The 24,551-nt window shown below is 44.2% G+C and overlaps 2 protein-coding genes across 2 annotated transcripts; one reads left to right on the top strand and one right to left on the bottom strand.

The window, feature by feature from the left end:
* Positions 1–7,469: 7,469 nt before the first annotated feature.
* Positions 7,470–8,492, top strand: LOC123433097 (mycothiol acetyltransferase). The gene is made up of 2 exons (XM_045115433.1): positions 7,470–7,813; positions 7,894–8,492. The coding sequence occupies exons 1-2, from the start codon at positions 7,558–7,560 to the stop codon at positions 8,112–8,114; spliced, it is 477 nt and encodes a 158-aa protein (XP_044971368.1). The 5' UTR covers positions 7,470–7,557; the 3' UTR covers positions 8,115–8,492.
* Positions 8,493–8,673: 181 nt separating this feature from the next.
* On the bottom strand, positions 8,674–11,657 carry LOC123433081 (E3 ubiquitin-protein ligase AIRP2-like). The gene is made up of 5 exons (XM_045115432.1): positions 11,391–11,657; positions 10,713–10,863; positions 10,570–10,636; positions 10,235–10,469; positions 8,674–9,157 (listed from the first exon to the last, which is right to left on the bottom strand). The coding sequence occupies exons 1-5, from the start codon at positions 11,453–11,455 to the stop codon at positions 8,947–8,949; spliced, it is 729 nt and encodes a 242-aa protein (XP_044971367.1). The 5' UTR covers positions 11,456–11,657; the 3' UTR covers positions 8,674–8,946.
* Positions 11,658–24,551: the final 12,894 nt, after the last annotated feature.

The following is a 24,551-nucleotide window of genomic DNA, read 5'->3' as shown; positions in this document are numbered from 1 at the left end:
TTCGATAGCATTGATGCAATGTACTCGATATTGTTTGTTTGCAAAGTGCACTGTATGCTCGTTACCGTTGACATGGAAAGTGACATTTCCTTTGTTGCAATCTATAACAGCCCCTGCAGTGTTTAAAAGGGTCTTCCGAGGATGACCGCCATGGCATCGTCCTCGGGAATATCCAAGATAACAAAGTTCGTTAATATAGTAACGTTAGCAACCACAACAGACACATCCTCACAAATGCCGATAGGGAAAGCAGTTGATTTGTCGGCCATTTGCAGAGAGATTTTAGTGGGTGTCAACTTAGCCAGTTCAAGCCTATGATAAAGAGAGAGAGGCATAACACTAACACCGGCTCCAAGGTCGCATAACGCAGTTCTAACATAGTTGCCTTTAATGGAGCAAGGTATAGTGGGCACACCGGGATCACCTAGTTTCTTGGGAGTTCCACCCTTGAAGGTATAATTAGCGAGCATGGTGGAAATCTCAACCTCAGGTATCCTCCTCTTATTAGTCACAATATCTTTCATGTACTTAGCATACGGAGACATTTTGAGCATATCTGTCAAACACATTTCCAGAAAGACAGGTCTGATCATTTCAACAAAGCGCTCAAAATCCTCGTCATCCTTTTTCTTGGATGGTTTGGGAGGAAAGGGCACGGGTTTCTGAACCCATGGTTCCCTTTCTTTACCATGCTTCCTAGTAGTGAAATCGTTCTTATCATATCTTCTATTCTTAGGTAGTGGGTTATCAAGATCAAAAGGTTCAACCTCCACATCCTTTTCATTGCTAGGTTGAGCATCATCATGAACATCACTATTGGTATTATCATTAGGCTCATGTTCATCACCAGATTGTGTTTCAGCATCATAGACAGAGGAATCGTCTGGACTCTCAGGTGTAGCAGGGTTGCTAGCATGCATGTTCCTATCATCTTTCTTCTTCTTCCTAGGATGACTAGGTGCATCAGTGCTAACTCCATGAGAATCTTGTTCAATTCTCTTCGGATGACCCTCATGATACAGGGGTTCCTGGGTCATTCTACCGCCTCTAGTGACGACTCTGACAGAATTGTCATTCAACTCATTGAGCAAGTCATTCTGAGCTTGAAGTACTTGTTCTACCTGAGTAGTAACCATAGAGGCATGTTTACTCAGAAGTTTAAGATCATTGACATTTCTGTCTACACAAGCACTTAAATGACTAAGCATACGAGCATTCTGTTCCAATTGTCTGCTAACATAATCATTGAAACTTTGTTGTTTGGCGACAAAGTTATCGAATTCATCCAGGCATAGGATAGCAGGTTTATCAAAAGGAATATCACTCTCATCAAACCTACGCAGAGAATTTACTTCTACTACCTGTATCGGGTTATCAAGACCATGGATCTCTTCGATAGGTGGTAGATTTTTGACATCTTCAGATTTAATGCCTTTCTCTCGCATAGATTTCTTAGCTTCTTGCATATCTTCAGGACTGAGGAATAGAATACCTCTTTTCTTCGGAGTTGGCTTAGGAGGTGGTTCGGGAATAGTCCAAGCATTCTCATTGCACAAGATGTTATTCAATAGAATCTCAGCTTGTTCTACGGTTCGTTCCCTAAAAACACTACCGGCACAGCTATCTAGGTGGTCTTTAGAAGCATCAGTAAGTCCATTATAGAAGATATTAAGTATTTCATTCTTCTCAAGAGGGTGATTAGGTAAAGCATTCAGTAGCTGGATGAGCCTCCCCCAAGCTTGTGGGAGACTCTCTTCTTCAGCTTGAGCAAAGTTGTATATTTCCTGCAAGGCAGCTTGCTTCTTATGGGCACGGAAATATTTTTCAGAGAAGTAGTAGACCATATCCTGGGGGCTACGCACATGACCAGGAGCAAGAGAAGTGAACCAGGTCTTAGCATCATCCTTTAGCGAGAAAGGAAATAGCTCGAGGATATAGTAGTGGCGGATCTTTTCCTCACTAGCGAATAGGGTGGCTATATCGTGCAGTTTGGTAAGATGGGCTACAACCGTTTCAGACTCATAACCGTGAAAAGGATCAGATTCGACCAGAGTGATTAACTCAGGGTCGACAGAGAATTCATAATCCTTGTCGGTCACAAAGATAGGCGAAGTGGCAAACTTCGGGTCGTATTTCATCCTAGCGTTCAGAGATTCTTCTTTCCACTTGCATAGTAATTTCTCAACATCATAGCTATCCTTACACGCAAGAAAGTCCTCAGCTATCTCTCCCTCCATAACATAACGCGTATCAGACATATCAGGCAATTCAGGCATAGGAGAGCTAGTTCTAGCAGGCAAAATAGCAGGTTCTACTTCAATAGTATCAGCAGTTTCAGAAGTATCATCACATCTAGTAGCAACTCTAGCAATTTGTGCATCAAGGAATGCACCAAGTGGCAAAGCAGTATCAAGCATAGCATCATCAGGCATAGTATCAAGCATAGCATCATCAGGCATAGTATCAAGCATAGCATCATCAGGCATAGTATCAAGCATAGAATCATCAGGCATAGTATCAAGCATAGCATCATCATAACCATCATGGGCAGCAGAAGTAGCATCATCAAGCACAAGCGACATATCAAGATTTCTAACAGGAGGTGGTGTCGCAAACTTACTCATAATTGAAGGTGAATCAAGTGCAGAGCTAGATGGCAGTTCCTTACCTGTCCTCGTAGTGGAGGGCAAGACTTTAGTTCTTGGATCTCTTAGATTCTTCATAGTGATCAGCATACGTAAATCCCAAGTGACTCAGAGAATATAGTTGTGCTTCCCCGGCAGCGGCGCCAGAAAATAGTCTTGATAACCCACAAGTGTAGGGGATCGCAACAGTTTTCGAGGATAGAGTATTCAACCCAAATTTATTGATTCGACACAAGGGGAAGCGAAAGAATATTCTCAAGTATTAGCAGCTGAGTTGTCAATTCAACCACACCTGAAAGATTAGTGTCTGCAAGCAAAAGTATCAGTAGCAAAGTGGTATGATAGCAACGGTGCTAGAAAAAGGTCTCTTGACGGCAGACTATTCCTAACTTGTTGTATCAATGGCGCCTAGAAAAGTCTTGCAACAAGTAGCAGCAAAGTAACAAGTAACAACAGTAGTGACAGCAGTAGCAAGGAACGGCAGTAGTGACAGCAGCAGCAAGTAACAGCAGTAACCAGTAGCAGCAGAGTAACATCAGTAGCAACAGTAGTAGCGACAAAGTAACGTAGCAAGGACCAGTAGTAAAAGACTCGTAGGCAGTGGATCGGTGATGGATGAGTATGCCAGATGTGATTCATCATGTAACAATTATAACACGGGGAGATATGTAACTAGCTCCCGTTCGTCAATCTAATGTAGGCATGTATTCCGTATGTAGTCATACGTGCTTAGGGAAAAGAACTTCCATGATATCTATTGTCCATCCCTCCCGTGGCAGCGGGGTCCTAACGGAAACTACGGGATATTAAGGTTCTCCTTTTAATAAAGAATTGGACCAACGCATTAACACTTGGTGCATACATGAACTCCTCATACTATGGTCATCTCCGGGAGTGGTTCCGGCTATTGTCACTCCGGGGTTGCCGGGTCATAACACATAGTAGGTGACTACAATTTGCAAGATAGGATCTAAAACACACATATATTAGCGACAACATAATAGGTTCAGATCTGAAATCATGGCACTCGGGCCCTAGTGACAAGCATTAAGCATGGCAAAGTAGTACCAACATCAATCTCAAAACATAGTGGATACTAGGGATCAATCACCGTCAAAACTAACTCGATTACATGATAGATCTCATCCAACTCATCACCGTCCAGCAAGCCTACGACGAGATTACTCACGAACGATGAAGAGCATCATGAAATTGGCGATGAAGAGGATGGTCTAGGGTGTAGCCGTTGCCAGCAACCACCGCCCCGAGTGGCGGAGCTTGAGCGAAAAATGATGGGAGGGGGGCAAACCTCATTATTTTCAATTGATTTGTAGTAAAAAAATAGGTCTAATATAAATAGATACATGCTTATTTTATTTTGAGCTGGGGGCATGGCCTAGGTTGCCCCCCACCAAGCTGCGCCAGTGACCCCCCCCCCCCCCAAATCGATTGTTGTCCAGATCAGAGGTTTGCAGCTATGAGTGAGCAGAGGAAGGGAGGGGAGAGACGAGGGGGAGGCAGACCCGAGAGAGAAAAGAGGGACATGGTTTCTGGCTTTCAACGGCGTGAGAGGCAAGCGCGACCTGTTCCGCGTGATTCCTCCGATTTGGAGGTATCGACGTGTTCCGAATATATCCAAAATATTCGCACAACGAGAACCACTTGGTTCACGTTCCAGCTCTGTACCAAACGTAGGAACTAGCTCGTGTCACGGATCCAGCCCATGTCGTTCCACTTGGTGATTGAAACCAAACATACCCTAAGGCCATCTCCAACGGCAACCCGTAAATTTTATGTCGCATCAATCCGCGGATAGAGGATCAGAGCTATGATCATGCTCTCGTTGTTGTCACTGCAGGAGGAAGAAGACTTCGACACTCCTAATATTTTAAATGTATTCCTTTTTTTGTAAAGGTGTGTTTGTAAGGACATGTGGTACTTAATACTCCATCCGCCCGATGAAAAACGTATATATGGCTTTAAAATTTATTCACAAAAAAGTATACATTTCTATTTTTTCAATGCATTTTAAATCATCACACGGTAATCAAGACCAATAACAATCTACATCTGGTCTCCTTAATTACTACATGTACTTAGCTCATTGAGGGTTGGTAATTAAAAAGAACAAATGGTGGCTTGCAATTTTTTAATGCATTTTGACTTCACTTCATATATATACATTTTCATCGCATCTAGGGAGTATATAGGAAAATATGTCCATAGTATGTGGATTAGTCCATCGGAACAATTTCACGTTTGTGCTGCTGGGTCTACTAATTTTCTAAAAGCATCTTCAACAAACGCGTCAAAAATAATGTGCACGGTAAAAACCGATGTTTCGGCACACGAACGGTCGCGTGACGCGCTCTAGTGAATGCGCAAAACGATGGCGAGCAAAAACAAAAATTTGCGCGTGGGGGAAAAGCAGCAGCGCGCGTTATAAATTCCGCACCGTGCACGCGCTCTCCAACCGCCACTTTCCATGCCGCGCTCCCTTGCCGCCGCACTTTCTTCCTGTGCTTCGCCACCGCGCCTTCTCCTCCCGCCTCTTCCAGCGCCTCGTCATCGCTGCACCCCGCCATGCCGCCACGCCCCCAGAAAGCTCCAACTTTCGCAGCGTTCGCGCCCATCCATCCGTCGTGTTTTACGCGGAGATCCCCTCCGACGACACGCGCCTCAGGATCGACATGTTAGAGACCGCCCACGAGGCTGCCCGTGCGTACGACGTAGCGGCGTGCCGCCTCAGGCGGACTCACGCACATATAAACTTCCACGACGTGTTCACATGCCAGCAAGCGCAGGATGTCGCACCTCCCCCGCGTCTGGTAATCGAGGAGGACCGCCGCGTCCAGCGAAATCGGGAGCACCGCCTCGCGATCGCCGAGAGGGGCGAGGCCAGCATGGTGGATTGGTGCGAGCGCTTCCCGAAGGACGTCACCATCGAGAACGAGTGGCGATTTCCGAGATAGACAACCCAGACACGACCTGGGACTCAAATGATTCTCGATGGGAGGACGTGATGCTGTCGTCGACGGACTACAACACCGAGAAGGAGTGGTAGTCTAGGTATACGTTATTTCATTAGCATATTATATGAACTTGAATTTGGTTGTTAGTTTGTATTTGAATGTTAATGCTTGTCTATGAACTATTTGAATTTTAGTATGTTTGGTGTCGAGGCTCATGTGCACCCGGTTAGAAAAAAAATCAAAATAAATAGTAGAATTTTTTTAAGAAAAATTGGACGATAAATAATTTGATGTCTCAGGTTTGTTTTAAGTTATGTATTATTTGAACATATGAGCAGCTCTCACCAAGAAAGATAAAACGGATCAAAATAGTGCATGAACAGTAAACCTTAGACCGCAAATTTATCTTTTTTGCCCGGAGCTGTTGAGATGTCCGAATAATTTAAAAATTGAAGCGGGCCTGAGGCATCAAATTATCTACCATCCAAATAAAAATGGTATTTGCCTTTTTTATTCAGCACGGATGCAGATGCGGCCGGCCTTGAAAATGAATTTTTGTTTTAGTATTTGCTTTTTTATGTATTTTTAAATGTGCGTTGTATTTTTACCGCGTTTATTGAAGTGCTGCTGCATGTTAAATTTTACAACGTCTAAAAAAGTTAGCACGCACGCAAAAACACTATTTTGATGTTATATGTTTTTTCGCGTCACGCATGCGCAGGTCTCATGGCGATGCTCTAATAACCTGCTTAGGATACCTTTTTCTATAGAATACACCTGTAAAATATATACACGGTAAGATACATTTATAAATTTTATATTTCTTTATTAAGTTACACCTATAGCTAAGGATGGAAGAGCAACTCTAGTAGATCCCACATCCCGTCCCGACCCGTAAAATAACCGTTAAAATGCGGGTCAGGGCGAAAAAACCAGCCCGATCAGACCCCGCATCCCGCTCCGACCCATAAAAAAAATTAGGGGGCGCGGCAAACTCCCGACCCCAACACAGAAAAACGCGGGTTTCTCACTCGCGGCTGTGGTGCCATGCATATAAACGGAAGCGGTTGGTGAGGGGACATTTCATCCCGCGCTTTCTCCCACCAACCACCGCTCCTCTTCCCCCTCGCACCGCAGGCGACCGCCGCCCAAGATTCCGGCGACAGCAGCCGACAGGAGCACGCCGAAAGGCCGCCACACGCACGAGGTCTCCCCTCCCTGCCCCTTGCGTCGACGGGCCGCCAGATTTGCAAATCTGCGGCACTTCATTGCGGGCCGCCGGATTTGGCTTTTTCTGGCCGCCGGTTGCTGCCCCAGGCGATGGAGTGGTCGGGGAGCCTCTCCGACAGCCCAGGTAAGGGCGCATCGCCGCATGCAGGCAGGGGTTCGTCTGCCCGCCGCCGCCGAAGGTTTGCGGGCATGGACTCGTTCGGCCGTCCACCGGGCTCAGCGCTCACGCAACGTCTTTATGGCCTGCCGATGCCGCTCATAGAGTGCGACGACTGCACGCACCAAATGCTAAGTTACAAATTTAAATTTTATGGACCGAAAGGAGCTGCGTCAGATCAGAACCCGTAGAAGCCGATCCGTATAAAAAGTATATTTCGCGAATATACTTTTTTACGAGTTCATTATGCGAGGTCCGCATCTGTGTCAGCCCGCGCCGGCCCGTAAAGCGGTTTTGCGCGAACTGCAAACGCGTTTTGCGGACCGGCCTCATGCGAGGTCTGCTAGCGTTGTTCTAAAACGACACCCGTCCCATTTTCAAATCAAATATCTCAGATTAATTATCATTTTTTATCAGATTTATCTTAATTTAAACTAATATTATGTTATGCGGGATGCCCGCGTACGTATACCAAGCGCGCCCTAATCGGGGAAGAAGCTGACGGAAATTGCAGAAGGGAGCTCCACGTTCGCTCCCCCATCCGTGACGAGCTATGGCGGCGGGCGCGGCCGATGCGACGATCCTGGAGCTGGACCCTTCGCACGAGCGCGCCGGCCGCGTCATCGACGACATCGTGCGGCTGGAGAAGAGGATCTTCCCGAAGCACGAGTCGCTGGCGCGCTCGTTCCACGACGAGCTCAAGCGCCGGAACACCGGCCTGATCTACTCGACGTCCGGCGAGGAGGTCGCCGGGTACGCCATGTACACCTGCACCACCTCCCTCTGCGCCTCCATCACCAAACTCGCCGGTGAGCCGCCCGCACTGATTTTTATCGCCCCGCCCGGTCGAAGCTTTTGGTCTGAACTCCTGGCGCGTGCGTGCCTGCAGTGAAGGAGAGCTGCCGGAGGCAGGGCCTGGGCGAGGCGCTGCTGCAGGCCGCCGTGGACAGGTGCCGGAGGCGGCGGGTCCAGCGGGTGTCCCTCCACGTCGACCCGGCAAGGACGGCCGCGGTGGCGCTTTACCGGAAGGCCGGGTTCCAGGTTGACGCCACCATCGAAGGCTACTACTCTGCACAGAGGAATGCCTACCGGATGTACATGGATCTCTAGAGATCATCCGGATCAGGATCAGAGCATCAAGGCCTCTTCACTTGGCCGATTTCCCTGTTGCTGAGTTTCAAATTGCCTTTTTCCTCTCCTGATTTTACTCAAGGGTTGAGCTTATTCATTCTGTGAAATGTCTGCGCTCCAACCTCCAAGTGGCCCCAAAAAACAATACTGTCGGTAAAAGAAACCTGTGGATGTATTCACTTATTATGATCTTGCAGTTTCAGACTTAACAGATATTGCCAAAATGCAAATATTGTTGCTGAAGAACTCAGTTAACAAGCAGAGTTTCTTTGCAGATAATACCAGCTCAGTTACAAGCAGCTGTTGTATCACTTTGTCAGCAAGAGAATATGATTTAATGCAACTTCGTTAGTGTAACTTTCCCGTGTTATGTCAATTTTGCTGCCGTTAATCAGTAATAGTATAATTTTGCAGCACAAACAGTTCTTGCTAACTGATAAGAATTGCTGTATTGTGCGGATAATCTTAAGGAGCAAGTACCAGCTTCAGTGCTCAGACCTGAAGACAGTTATACAAAGGGGAATAAAACATGGGAAGATATGAAACAGCACTGCCTCCATTCGGGGCAAGCTACAGTTCTCTATTAACAGAGCCATGTGAGATATATACAAACTGGCTGGATATGCTTAGCTTAAGCATGCAGGCACTCACTAAATAAGATCTAAAGCACAAACAAAAGGTTTGCGACTACAAATGACTTCGAAGAGCTTGAGTACAAGCATGGAAATCAGAGGGCTTGAGAGCTTCGGAAATAGATTAAAAGGAGCTGGGCACTTGGCTGAGGACCTTGACTAGGGGAGTGCCACGCCATTCATTTTATGTGGGAATCATAGACACTGAAGATGACATCAGGCACGATCAGAGGGAGCTTGTTTATGTACATGAACAGCCGTCTGAGGTTCTCTCTTGATACCGTCTCCATGTCGACCACGTCATCATCCTCGACGTAAATCCACAAGTCACCAGGGTCAGTCTTATTCAAGTTGTCACGGCAGAATGGGCAGGACTGTGACCTCGAGTTCCTGTAATACACACAATATTTTCGGTTAAAGCATTGTTTTGGAACAACAAACAGACGTTGTAATGGTCGTAACTACATTGCAGCTCCAGAAGTATAGGAGAACATTCAATGTTATGCTGCCAGATAAGCTCTGCATGTGCTGCAAGAGATCAGATAGATTACAGCTATTGTAGGAACGTGGAAGTTGTTGAAAAAATAACACATGAATCGCCATATGGCACTATCAGCGTTTTCAAACACATGAAACTACGTTGATCTGCAGAACCCACACCGCCTCTAACTGGTGAATGGCCAGCTAAAGTAAATCTAAGTATGACCTAAGCCTATGCTAACATATCCTTGAATCCACATAGCGTCTAATTATTGTGCCCGCGAAAGTAGGTATGGCCTAAGCCTACACGATCATATCCCTGGAACTGGATTGCACAGATGGTGTGTAAAAGCATGTACATGAACTGGACCAAAAACTAGGTGACAGTCCGTGCTCAATAGAATACATAGTTATGTTGTTCAGAGCGAAGAACAACAGAATACAGTTCAGAGAAGTCTTAAGTCGTCAGTCACTGCATTTTTAGATTATCTGCAGTTTCCAAATTGGACATCCACTTTGTAGGGTGTTGCTCATTTCAGGAGTGACGGAACCCGTGGTAGTGGAGATGCATAAATAAATTGCTGCATCATTCACAAAGTACTATTCCTGTTTTGTTTAGCCACTTGAAATCAAAATGATGTCATATTTAGAAGGCTTGATATCGTGCATAAGGCTATAAGAGTAGGAATGGGGAGAAGCAACCTGAAAATGAGGCATAAGCTTATCCACATGTCAACACTATAAACAGCTCCACGTTTGGTTTTGTGGGGTGTAAACTTCCATTATCGTCACGAGACATCCATTGGACAAAAGAATAATATGGAGTGTAGCCAACATACATAACATGAGGGGCTAGATAGAGGCGAAAACCTATCCATAAAACCACATTATCAACGCCTCCATGTTTGGTGGGGTGTCGGAGAGTTATACGCCACTGAAATGCAATCACACGAAACGCATGGGGAGAAGCTGAGAGAGTGTGCATACCAGTCCTGGTAGCATCTGAGACACATCGCATGTGTGCAGTTGGGCAACACAACTTTGCTGTTCATCTCCATGCAGATCCCACATTCCTCCTCCCTTTCAGCATCAACATCAGATAAGCTGGTTGCTTCGTCTTCATCTCTCCTTCTGTACCTCTCCATGCACACGGCCTTCTGCTTCTTGTCCTCCATATCAGTAATCCCTCTTTGCAGTTGCAGCAAAGAAGGAAATATTACAGCTGTATAGCAATTCCGGTCAATAAAACAGTAGAGACCGTGTAGACAAGCAGCAGAGATAGTCAGACCAGCGGCTAAAGTTACAAGGAACTCGTCACATACCATAGAATTCCTTGATGCTGGCTTTCCTCTCATGGGTCGACATGGTGGTTGTGCCGTCGACGTAGACCTGCAAGCTACAATCTCAGTAATACACGAGCAGCAGAGAACCAACAGCCATGACGAAGTTGGACGAGCAACGGAACCTTGTATATGAGGATCCTCATCAACCCGAGAGCCCCAGCGAGGCTGCAGTCCGTCCACTGCACCAGGAAGAGGAATATGTGCGCGGCGGGGCTGAAGGAGAGCCGCATCTGCAGGCACGCGCCATCGTACTCCCGTGGAAATTCAGTCGCCCTGCACGTCAAAGCATGGATAAACAAACGAACATGTAGCATCACAGGACAGATAGATGAGTTGCGGTCAGAGATCCCACTCCCTCACTCAGAATCACACTGGCTGCCTTATCCTCCCCCTTTCCGTCTAAAGGATTAGCAGTATAATTTACTCCTACAACGCAGACACATGGGGCGGAGTGTTTTTATATGACATGGGGAACACATGTGATCTCTTCCTCCTCCCGCTGCTGAAGCTGATCCACCGCCCGTTGGCACGCGGATAATGATAATAACACTGCCACCCCAGGCCAACCCCCGCCATGAATCCCACCCACCCGAGGAACCGGAGGCGCCGACGCGCGGTTCACCCACCCACCCACCGATCGGTCGGTCGGTCGACCGATCTCTCTCCCAGGCCGCATTGCTCGGTCACGGCGGGCATCCCACGGGAAGCCATGAACCGATGCCTCTCACCGGCAAAGAGGCGAGCGGGCAAATTTGGGGGCGAAATTCGGGGGCGAGGCGTCGGAATCGGGGGGCGCTTACAGGGTGTTGGCGTGCTGGATGTCAGCTTCGAGCACCTTGAGGGAGTCCCTGTACGCCTTCCGCATCCTCCTCGGCCGCCGCCGCCCTCGCCCTTCTCATCCAACCCCGGGGCACGCACGCACGCGCCACGCAGCTAGCCCTCGCGGCGCCCCCTCCCTCCTCGATCGCGCTGTGGAGCCCTCGCGGCGGCTACGCAGCTGCGGCCCGCGATTGCATTCGGGATCCCTGCCTGGCCTCGGGGTGGGTGCCGTGGGAGGGAGGGAGGAGTGGCGGTCTTTGAAGAGGGGAGGGGGGAGGGATGGGGAGGCGAGTGTGCCGTGCGTGCGTGCCGGATGCGCGGACTGGGGGAGGGGAAGGAGGGAGGGCGGGGGAGGAACGGGGCGGGGACACGTGTGCGTGGATGCGTCGGGAAGCGTGAGGGAGCGCCACGGCGCGGGTGCGGTGGAGCCGGACCCGTGGTAGCAGGCGCGTGTACAGGGAACCGACGACAAGGCTGCGGGGAAACAACGTGAGGTGCCGCCCGCCCGGGTCGATGTGTTATCGCTATCGCTGAACCGCCTCCGATCGAGCCGGATTGGATTTACTTCTACTCGCGGGCAGATGCTCCGTGCCAGCGGGAGTGGGAGAGTGTAGAATACGGCCGTGTTTCGGATTGTGCGTCTGGTTACGCGGTCGCTCTCGTTAGGTACACAAGCCCCAAATACTGTCGTACTGGCTAGGCAATTCTTTTTCCCGCCACACTCACTCTAACTTCTTTATCCCGTAAGGCCTTGTTTGATATTAGTGTTTTTAAAGAGATTGGTGGGGATAATCCTAAGGGCCTCCAAATCCCCATTTATCCCCAATACACTAGGTAGGAGTAGTGTATTGGGTATTGAGAAAAATGCACTATAATTTGGGGATTTGAGAAAAAATATGGGGATGAAACATGTCAAATACACTAGAACCAAATGGTGTTATGGGATGTGTGGTGATTAAGGGGTTTGATTGGGATAATCCTCACAAATTTTCTAAAATACCATAGTACCAAACAAGCCTTGAAGGAGAGTAAAATGCATCATTGCCTCCCAAACTCGCTGGCTAGGATCCAAACGGTCCTTGAAGCCCGAATACTTGTTAACATAATCTCTATATAGTCCTCAAACTTGTGCATATGGTCGCGCATACAGCAGTGTGCCGGGCGTGCCGCATCAGCGCATGGCCCACTTGTCATCATGTGGAAAGAAATAGGTAAAGATAAAATTGAGTTATTTAGGGTTCGAAACAAGGATCCCCGGCTGGTCTGGTTGTAACGTATCCGCCTGCGCGTGCTAATTAACCATCACAGCTGATGCACGTCCATACGAAATTAGAGGCTGACATTTATATAACCTTTCTCAATGCAGGTTGGTGTGGAATTAAAGGACGACATCCACATGTATAAAGATAGGGTTAATTATCTTTTTGCCCTCGGTGTTGTCTATATATTCTGTTTTTTCCTCAGTTACGAATTATTTTTAGTTTTGCCCCTAGTCTGTGCGCAGCTACTCGTTCTGTGAGTATTGCAGTCTCCATCAGGTCAACGTGTTTGACTAGACCCTTACAGATGGGACCAGGCGGTAGGCGGAGGCGCGCTACATGATCAGACCGTTGTTGGTCGTTGCTCTCGTGGCTTGTGGGACCCAGCAGAGAGTCGTTGCTCTCGTGGCTTATGGGACCCGGCAGAGAGCCATTGCTGGTCGTGGGTGTGCGATAAAAGCGACACCCCCCCCCCCCGATGCTCGCAGCGATGAGCAATGAATCAGTCGGGCGGGGGACGGGGTAGGAGGCGGACACACGCAGAGGTGGGCAGCGACCACAGTTGGTAGCTAGGAGCCCGGCGAGGCGACTAAGAGGGTGAAGATCCCCTTCATCTCCGGGCGGTGTAGGGCGCGGCGACGATGACGAGGAGGGCGCAGAGGCGTTGAGATCCCCTTCGGCTCCGAGCTCAATGTCTTCTTCTAGCTCCCGCGCCACCAGAATCGGGGAAATTGCACCATTTTTGTGGTCGGGATCCTTGAGCAATACGGTTGATCTGTTTGGCATTCATTCACGTGAAATATTTCTTCCTTTGGGTCGATGCTCTGGCCAAGACTCTGATGAATGAACTGCTAGAAGAGCACGAAGAATGGTTGCTCATCCTGCTAAGAATGGCAGCGGCCGCAACACGAGCTCCAGAAGAAAAGACGAAGGGCGGAGCACGCAATGACAGAGAGGTGGATGTTGAGCTTAGGAGGTTGAACCAGAAGATTAGGAAGCTCGAAGATCAAGCACAAATACCTATTTGCAATTACATTTGGTCATTTGTAGGTATGATAATTGCACTGGGCGTAATGTTGAAATTGTATGGAAAGGCATGAATTTGGAAGGAATTTGTAAGCTTGAAATTGTATGTAAAAATGTTGAAAAGGTGAGAAAAGAGAAATTCAGAAACTTTGATCAATGAAATGCAACTCTATGTTCTACCTTTCTGTAAAAAGAAGGTTTCACTTTCGGCCAAATTCAGAACCAAGGGCCTAGTGTCGGCTGGGACTTGAACCCAAGACCGCGTGGGTTTGTGGCGTTTCGGGCTGCGCTGGTAACCAGTAGGGCCCATGGAAAGACTTTGACATGGAAAGGGAAGGAGTCTATACATAGTGAGCCCATGACTTGGATTAGGGTTTAAAACGCATGTTTGTACTGAATGTTTGCACACGCGTGAGAGTGGTTTTCCTTTGTTTTGTAATGAATTTTTGGAAACGCATGTTTGCACTGCCATAATGAATTTTTGGAAACACACACAAATGATCTCTTTGGGCACAGACATTTTTAACACACATAATAACTTACATAAATAAGATGCAAACCACCATACCCTTACATAGATGGGTACCCTACATAGATAAGTCTAGGGACACGACACGACACGTACGACATAGAAAAGCAACAAAATAAAAATGATAAAACTAAAACATGACGAGCTTGACAAACAACTTCACTCTGGGCTCGCACCCCTTCTTGAACATCTTCATCTTGACCTTTCTTCCACCTTGGTCGCACCCCTTCACCACCGTCTTCAACTTCACTCCTCGAAGTAGGGAAGGGGATGCAACTGGTTTTTGGTGGGGAAGATGTAGTCGATATTGGTGAAGATGTTGTACATCGTGAAGAAGATGGACTCGCAGCCGGACCAGAACACTTCGTCGAGGAGCGCACGCATAAAACGGGTTGGCAAAGGTGATCATGAGTAGTTTGAGGGTGAGTCCGTGCGTGATGAAGATTTGCAATACGACGGACGACTCACCGTTGGTGGTTGCATGCTTTCTTTCTCTGTCTTGCCCGTGGCACAGAATAGTCGGGACGACGCTGGTCCATTGACACCAGCCGGTGACGAAGGAAATGGATTGAAATCATAGATAATAAAGACTACACCTTTGTTCGAAGAAGAACTAGAGCTATCCCCTCCCACGCTCTACAAACTGTTTTAAAAAATAATCTTTCTCACGCCAATAGATAACACCCACGTAAAATGCTGACGTTTCACGCCTAGTACGTTGTTGTATACATGAAGCGTATGTGTGATCGTATGCCAGAACCGGTGCAACAAGTTTGAGGACCGTATTGACACCGTATTAGCAAGTATTGTGACCATATTGATACACTTCCTGAGTTCGAGGAACATTTTGGACCTAGCCAGGAAGTTCAGAGGGTAATCATGCATTTTACACCCTAAAGGGTGGTCAGGGCAACTCCATTAAGACGAGGATTCGCGACTCTCGAGCCTCATAAGTCTTTATATGAATATACAAGTATTGAAAAAAACACCAAAAAGTTTTTTAAAATCTATTATTTTGGGATATCAAACCTGGATGCTCATTATAAATTCGTGTTTGGTTTCATGGGGAATGGGTGTTTTGGTATTCTCTGTAAAAAAGTCAAAAAAATTTCCTATGCATAGACTACTTTGGATGGATCGTATATTGGGTCATATATTCTTGGCCGTGGATACCATGGCATCATTCCTTCATTCCTCGCAAAACTGGACACGGGTATATAATGGGCTTCCAGGTTTGACATCCCAAAATTACTATTTTTAGAACTTCCTGGTATGTTTTCTGTTAGAGTAAACGAGAGAGAATGGAAGTGAATGGACCATCAGTTCTCTTTCTATTGATTCTCAAGTATATATACATGTGGAAGAGGTGCGAAGAAGAGGTGTTTGTTCGGAGGTATCCCTCCAGAACAGGTGCCTGTTGGCAATAGACACAAAGAGGAGACACGACTGTTCGGGTTGGACATATCCCTTGAATTAATCTACTAATTAATTTCTAACACTCCCCCTTGTACAACACCGCTCCTTGAATGTTTCATCGTTGAAAGCTTCTTGCATATAGATCTTCCATCTTGAGAAATCTTCCAGATAATCTTGAGAGCCTCCCCCAAAAACCCTGTGGGAAAAATATGAGGAGAATAGAGTAGATATGTTGCTAAAACTCCTTCAAACCCAGTGGGAAAAATAAGGAGAAAATGATACACCATATGATGATGATTGTCTCTTGATAGCTCATATGAGAAAACCTTTGAAGAAGGAGAAAACTCATTGATAATTTTAGAGAACAATTAATATGTCTTGAGTACTTCCTTTAAAAACCCCGATAGGGAAAATAGAAAGTATGACATATGATCTTTGAGAAGATATTGCCTCACTAAAAACCATTATGAGAAACTTTGAGAGAAAACTCATAAGGGAAAAGAGTGCAATCACATGCCATTGAAAACTCCTTTAAAACCCAATGGGAAAAATACAAGGAGAAAATGATATGGCATATAAAGACACTTGTGTTTATATTGTCTCGTTAAAAACCTTTTATGAGAAACCAATAGGGAAAACTCATCAAGGGAAAAAGAGTACAATATATGCAATCTGATGATTGTTAATCGGTTATAGTTTGGGAGATTACTCCCCCTGAACTTTGCAAATATGAAGGATGTCTCATACCAATTTCATTGACATGAACATAAGATTGTGTATAATATGTTGGATTTTCACATGATTTTGTTTGCAAATTATTTCCTCACTTTTCTATAATCCGTGAGGATAAGTAGTTTTCGAGCAATGTGATTTATGATATTGCTCTTCATATAACCTGTAGGTATTGAGTAACACAAGTGGAAGTAGATTTATAAATTAACTTATGTGATTCTGATGAATCTCAACCACATGATTTTGAGTGTGGTTAATCAGTCTGCCAAGCCATGCATATTTTCCAATGCTTTTAGATAAATCAATTATGTCAGAATGATAAGTGGGAATAACCATTAAGGCCCATTTATATGACTTCCATGTGAAGGATATTCCAGCAAATTCAGTCATTGATATGGCATCGTTGGGATCAAATAAAGAGCCAATATCATTACATCATATCATGGTCATATCTTCTATTTCCTGATGGAAATATCCAAGATTTACTGTAATCTTTAGATATAAGATGATATTACTTATATCAACCATATACCTTTTGTTGGGGGTTGCACTCTGAATAAAGATAGCAAATATAGTGTCAGGCCTGACGTAGTTTGCAAGTATATGAGTGCTTTGGCATTAGTGAGATATATAACTTCAGGTCCTAGTATCACTTCATTATCTCCCCTAGGTATGAATGGTTTGTACCTTATCAAAGGTAGTATGACCATACATGTCTTTTGTTGATATGATATATCCAAATTGAACTTCTCGTATATGTTTTGGATATATGTAGACTGATACTAATTCTTGATAGAATGCTCAAGTTGTAAACTTAAGCTAAATTTGGTTAAATCCAAATTTTCCGTCTTGAGATGATTTTGTGTATGTTTAGGTCTTGTAGAGACATTGATGATGAAATCATCGATATACACTGAGGTGATATAAGGAATTCAAATTTGACACATAAACAATTTATCATCCTTTGAGTAATCCTTTGAAGAAGGAACTCATTTAGTCGGTAGTACCATATGATTTCCGACTATTTCAAGCCATAGAGTGACTTCTGAAATTTTACACATATATGTTGCAATTTATTTTGGATTCGGAATTGTAAGCCCTTGAGGTACTTCGTTATAAATTTCCGAAATGAGTAACCCATATGAGTATGTAGTCACTTCATCCATTAACTACATGGATAATATTATTTGTACTGCCAATGATATTTGTTATCGAAACTTGATTCCACTCATACTAAGAGGGTATGTTACATCATAATTTGATGTCGGGTCTCTGCGTGAACCCTTTTGCTACAAGCCTCGCTTTCTCACCACCTCATTGAATTTGTCTATGAATGAGAAGTTTTTAGTATTCCATATGGAAGATACTTATGAGGAGTAGGTATTACTGTGGTAAATACCATTCGTTTGTAGAGCGAGTGATATTCTTCATGACTTGCTTCCTTTTTACGTGAACCAATATGAGTACAAGAGGCACTCTACCATGGATTTTGGTTCAGGGCCCAAAAAGGTTTTAGCAATTTGGAGAAGAAATATATGTCGAAAAATGTAGACTTATGTTATATGATTTCGGAGAAATCAATGAAATTTGTGGAAATGTATTTATTCCTTTTAACTCCTTGTGATTTCCTACAACAATGGAGTCAAGGTGTTTCGATGTCCCGACACCAAAACATTTGTGCACATTTATGTGGGGCTTTGGATGATGAGAATCCAGTGAGGTGTCTTTCAACTCGATGTTGAATTACATTTACTAGTTGAGGATTTGATTTCCTCTATTTCCGCGGAAGCATATGCGAGATTATATCTCGTGTGGTCAGATTTCTCCCCCTCTTGCTCTCATTTTGGGAGAAGAGTGGTTTATCAGGTACCTCCATTCTTTCTGACACTTTACTGCAGGAATATAAAATTGAGTGACACCTTTGTCATCAGTAAATGTATATGGAAGATTTGCAATGTGTTACAAATATGTGATTCTAAACTTCTTGTTCAGATTCTTTGAGTATGTGGATATAAGGACCGAATGTGAATAACATTCCTAATTTATTTCTTGGCATTCTTTGTGGTACTTATCTCCCCCTAATGCCAGAAATGTCCTTATTGTTGATGCAATCAGCATACGGGCTATGAATAATTTTGATTGACGGATAAATTGTCATTCCTCACTTAGATCCCTAATTTTCTGTGAGAGCCCATTGATGTATGCTGGAGTGGTGATATCGGTATGTAACCGAATTATCGCATATAGGAAATACTTTGTTGATTTCCACGTAATTACTAAAAGGGGAAAGTAGTATGCTATGCAGTTGGTATGATTTATATCATACTTACGGTGTGTAATGCCGTATTTGTCTAGCATGAGGCTAGTAAATCATGATTCTATAAGTTTGGTCATATTATTAATTTCTCTATCTTTGATAAGATATTGAACTAAACCATTTTGGGTATGTACATAAAGTATTATATATAATCAGATATTTCTTGTGAAATGAGTTCAACAAAGTTGTCCATTCGAATGGATTTATCCCTTGTTTAGGATAACTTGCTCTTACTTTGAGAATTTGAGCAATTGATTTAGTTATATCATTCATGGTTTGTGTGACAAGAGACACACTAGAAATCATTTTATAAATGTTTCCATGAGTACCATAAAGTATCTATAAAATACCACACAATGGTTGAGAATGCACATATCTTCTGAATGTGTTCAAGGAAGAATGAGTTGGCTCATTTAGAATTGTAAGGTGAGAGTTCCTTAAATTAATTTCCTTTATGGCACATGTGGTGCACATAAAATCTGATGATTTGGGAAATTTTGCAACTTGTTAAGTTGTGACCGATAGAATTGTCAATAATTTTCTAAACAACCCCAAACCTGGATTGTAAGGCTTAAAACCAAATATTTTGTAAGATTTAGAAAATTATTGTGTACGCAACAAAACTGAGTATGAATTGATTCATACATGCAAAAATTATCAAATATAATGTCCAAGAAATAGGATATTTGACATTTATACTACATGTAGTAGTACGACTATAGGCAAACAATATTTTGGGAATAATCGGGATATTACATGAGGTCTCCCATATTACGGAAAAATGAGTTATGCAAACATATCATGGGCACAAACGAATTGATCATTCTTTTATTGCACTATATTTTTGGTTCTCCTTCTGATGAAGATTCGAGAACATCATTTACCAGAATAGTTTCTGGTCGTATGTTTGCAAATTTTCAAATACCACAATGAACTTATTTGCCTTTTAATAAACTCATGGTGTGGTTTGACCATATGTTTGAGGGTTTGGTAATCATAGGTACGATATTCATGTAACCACACATTTGACAAACTTGAGAGTTGTCTTTGTAATCTTTTTAAAATGATCAATTACTAATTAAAAAGTAATTATGTCATTGGTTGTCTTTATCCTCCACTTTACTTTGAATGCCTCATTGTTCTATTTTGTGACCACTGACATGCATAGTATTCTCAATGCTAGCAAATATTTGAAGCACCCGTTGGGTGAATATGATGAGTTTAAGAAATAACATGTTTCTTTACCATGAAAATGGTAATACCATCATAAGGAGATGTAAATTGTATCAAGGGCTTTTCAACCTGATCTGCATATGAAAATGTCAGATCATGAGATCTCAACTTCAAGTTGATTTTATAATTACCAAAATTGTAAGTTGCGATAGACTTGAGGTCTTGAAAAATTATTGGGTGATCATTCCAAATGTGCTCGGGGCAGCATGTTTCTCTTAAGGGAAATATTCAAGGTGAATAAATATTCATCCATTTTGTACTTAGTTTGAGAACTAAGTGAAGTTGGTGAGAGATGAAATACATATGATCATACTTAGCTATTAAGAGAATAGCCATGACACATATTCCGAAGGTGAGGTTAGAGTAGCAATAATACCTCGGGTGGATACAACGACTGATGTCGTAAATCATCTTACAATAAATAATCTCACCTAACATGTACTTACTATATTTGGAAATGTGAGCCATGCGTTACTTGAAAATGCTAATGCATTTATTTAATTTACTTCTAGGAGTAAGTGGCATCTATAAATAAATGATTTGTTTGAGAACAATCATGGTCAAGGTGATCCTTGGTGAACCTAGGTGTATCCTTCAATATAACACATGTGGTTAAATTATTGCTAATGTTTTGGACTTCATTCTTGAGGAATTGTGTGACTTTAGAGTCACTGCCAAAACGTATAGACTTGCATGCTTAACATTGGTTAGTCACTATGAAATTATAACCACGATGTCCTATGGACCTTGCAAAAGTGTTGAGACACTTAATCATTGTCATAAATTATGTGGTCCATCATGATGGATGGACGACACTATAATTAGAAATATTGTCGTACGCTTCATTGCTATGTATTTTACCAATGTAATAGAAGGTAATCACAAGCAAATGCAAATATTTATGTAGTTCCCTATGACATATTCAAGCAAAAAGAGGCTTGAATAATTGATATTGGTAGATAATACCATTCAACATGCAATAATCATGCATGAATTTACTATGATAGTAAATCATTTTAGTGAACAACAACAATTCCTTGAGAGGAGAAAATTTTAGTACGGCTGATGCCATATAGCCATATGTGTAGACCTCAATTTATATAGGATAACACTTTAAAGATAATCACCAATATGGTGTAGATCTCGCAGTAATAGAAAACATAGTCTGACTATTGTGAGTAGATGTTTATAATTCTATTACCTTATGTTATGCTAAATGTATGAAATCACTTTGAAGGCAATCATTTGTCAAAGTGACATGATGTAGACCTTGCAGTAATAGTGGATAGTCTATAAATTTTTTTCACAATACAAGCCAATATTACCTTATGATATCTAGAGGTAGTCACATCTAATATTAATATTTGGAAGAGCACTTTGAAGATAATCATCTTGTAAAATTCGACAAGATGTAGACCTCACAGTAATGATGGATAATCTGCAAAGGGTGCAGTAGATGCCAACAATACCTTGTGATTCGCAAATAAAATTTGGGCTAGTCATATTAAGTATGACACTTTATAATTCTTATTAGAACTTCATTAAGATTTGCAAGAAAATTTATTTCTATTGCAAGATCGTAGTGGTTGTCACAAATTGCATGTAATGCTAGGGAGTAGAGACACAAGATGTCTTAAATTCCGAAGGAATATGATCTAGAATATAAGCAAAACATTCTTTTGCAACAATATTACTCGAGTAATACATATACTTGTAAAAGTTAATTTACATACTTACGCAAATACGCAAATATATGAAGACATGAGGTCTTCAAATGGCAATTTTACCCATTGCAGAATAACATATAATTATGTTATATGTAATTTATGGTGAACTAAGGTTCTTCCACATATACTCCTTAGAACGCAAGTAGTAATAACTATATGGCTAAATTATTGAAAACAGTAAGCCTGAGGGCTTAAACACAAAGATCAAAGAATTAACCTAGTATCCTACGTGCTGAAATAAGCCTGAGGGCCTAAGATAAATAATATAGATAAAAGGAGACTATATTGCAAAAAGTCCACAAGGGATAAGATCCCTTGTCTCGCCTGTGTTGGTAGGCATTCTCAATGGGGATTTTTTTCAGCACCATGGTGAGCAGCCATGGAAGTCCGCTGCAGCGATTTGCAGACTGCTGGCTTCCGCGCCGCGCGCGCGCCTCACGCGCGCGTCTGAGGGTGTCGTTGCCTGGGGCGACTCCATGACGACAAGCTCGAGGAGGATCGTCTCCTTGGGCTGGCGCTGGCGCGAGTGGGCGCTGCCGAGCGCTGCCACGACACGGCCACGACCGGGCGCGGGCGAGTGAGGCCACAGCCTGGCGCGAGCGGCCACGGCGCAGCGTGGCACAGGAGGCGGCCGGGCGGATGGCTGCTAGGCGCGTCGCGGCGCGGCGCAGAGGCCGGGTGGACGGGCGCGCGACCAAGGGCTTCTCGGAGCCGGTGCGGCGGCCGTGCGAAAGCCTCGTCGAGGACAGCCGACGGGAGGAATCGACTGTTGGAATGGTGGGCTTGCCACTGCTGCCCGCCGACGCCGATGGCGATGCAAGCCAGCAGAGCCCGTGCGTCGCGTGAAGGATGTCCGTCGCTTCGTACGCCGACCATCGCAGCGAGAACGCCCGGAGACTCCACCGCTGCTCTCCTGCACGGATCGGGCGCTGCAGTGTGCCGAACGCGTCCTTGAGTGGCCTCCTCGTCGGCCCCTCCGGCCTTTCTCTCTCAGCGGAGAGCCACGTGCTGATAACGTGTTAGAGTAAACGAGAGAGAATGGAAGTGAATGGACCATCAGTCCTCTTTCTATTGATTCTTAAGTATATATACATCTGGAAGAGGTGCGAAGAAGAGGTGTCTGTTCGGAGGCATCCCTCCATAACAGGTGTCTGTTGGCAATAGACACAAAGAGGAGACACGATTGTTCGGGTTGGACATATCCCTTGAATTAATCTACTAATTAATTTCTAACATTTTCAATACTATATTTATATAGGGGTATGTGGCATTCGAAAGCTCCCGTGCATTTCCCAACTCCAATGCTACTAAATGAACATCATCGGATGTCACACATAGGGGTGGAGATCATCCAACGGCATGCATCAAATCTCTGCCCCGGGTCCGGCCTACTCCATTCGACATACATATTTAGATAAATATCCATTTAAGTATAAGTCAAATATTTTCAAACATGTGCAATCACAACTAGGAAACACGAGATGTTCAATAAATCTTTAATTAAAATCTATCATAAAAGTTGTTAGTAAAGTTGTGTGTTAGATAGACCTCCAACTTCGTCTCATTGTATCTTTGCCTATGGCAAAAGACCTCGCTCTTCAGCTGGTTCATCCTCCTTCGGTTTTGCTAAGCACTTCAATATGGTCGCGCGGTAGGCTTGGACAATCTGTGTCGCATCTGGATCCAAGTCCAACATCTTCATGAACAACATTTTGGAGTCCTTTGAAGGGGTGTTGATCTCAAAAAAATTCTCTTGGATCTTCAACTTCTTGTGTTGAATCTCCATGAAGGTGTCAAACCTCTTCCCCGTCTTTCCCACCTTCACCTCATTGCGCGTGCATGCCTCCTCCTTTTTTGTCGTGATGACCTCGGACTTTTTTTTCATCTTTGTTTCCTGCTTCTCCTTCTTCCCATCCCACTTCTTCTTTGGTTACCAACCACCTTCCTGGCCGGAGTAAAACCATCTTGTGGTCGAATAGTTGGATCATCACCTTTTTCTTCATTGAGCATGGGGCGTCTTTGACGAAATTGGCGATAGCGGCGAGCCACTTGATTTTCCCATTCAAATTCAACCATCAAAAAGAACATTAGCCTGGCAGTCCATGCAATATTCTACCCTATCGGACCAGCAATGGCACCCATCTGCTCCTTGATCAAAGTGATGCCACCATCGAGTAGGAAGCCTCCGCCTCCGCCTCCACCGTGTCCTCATTATCCATTGCTACCAACTCAGGTTTCTTCCACCACAACATTTGGTAGCAGATGGATTGCATGATCATTCTTGCATCGACATCCAAAGAGGCCACATTAAATGAAAACATCTTGACATCCTCCGCATTGGCGGCGATCTTCATGATCCTCGAGACCGACCTTCTTATCTTCGATCCTCGCCCTCCTATCTTTGATCTTGATCTTCTTGTCCATCGCCTCAATGAAGAATTTGAATCACTTCGCCTTTTTCTCATCCTTGAGGTCTAAGCACTTGACGCATGCCTCCTTCTTCCACAAGATTTCCTCAGACATGTCGTCTTGTCCACCACACCTTCTTGCTCCACCCTCTCCTCCTCCAACTTCTTCCTGTTGGGGAACGATGCATGGTAAACAAAAAAAATCCTACGCTTCACCAGGATCAATCTAGGAGATGAACATCTATGAGAGGAGAGATTTCATCTACATACCCTTGTAGATTGCTAAGCAGAAGCATTAAAGTATGCAGTTGATGTAGACGAACGTCTTCGCGATCCAATCACGATCCGTCCCACGAACTCCCGATCAAGCGTTGAACGGACGACACCTCCGCATTCAACATGCGTACATCTTGATGACGCCTTCACCTCCTCGATCTAGCGAGCAATGATGAAGTAGCAGCCCGAGTCCTCCCGCAGCACGACAACGTGGTGAGG

The sequence above is a fragment of the Hordeum vulgare genome, chromosome 1H, assembly GCF_904849725.1.
Source record: "Hordeum vulgare subsp. vulgare chromosome 1H, MorexV3_pseudomolecules_assembly, whole genome shotgun sequence".
Classification (NCBI taxonomy): domain Eukaryota; kingdom Viridiplantae; phylum Streptophyta; class Magnoliopsida; order Poales; family Poaceae; genus Hordeum; species Hordeum vulgare.
This window is presented reverse-complemented; position numbering and strand designations above follow the sequence as displayed.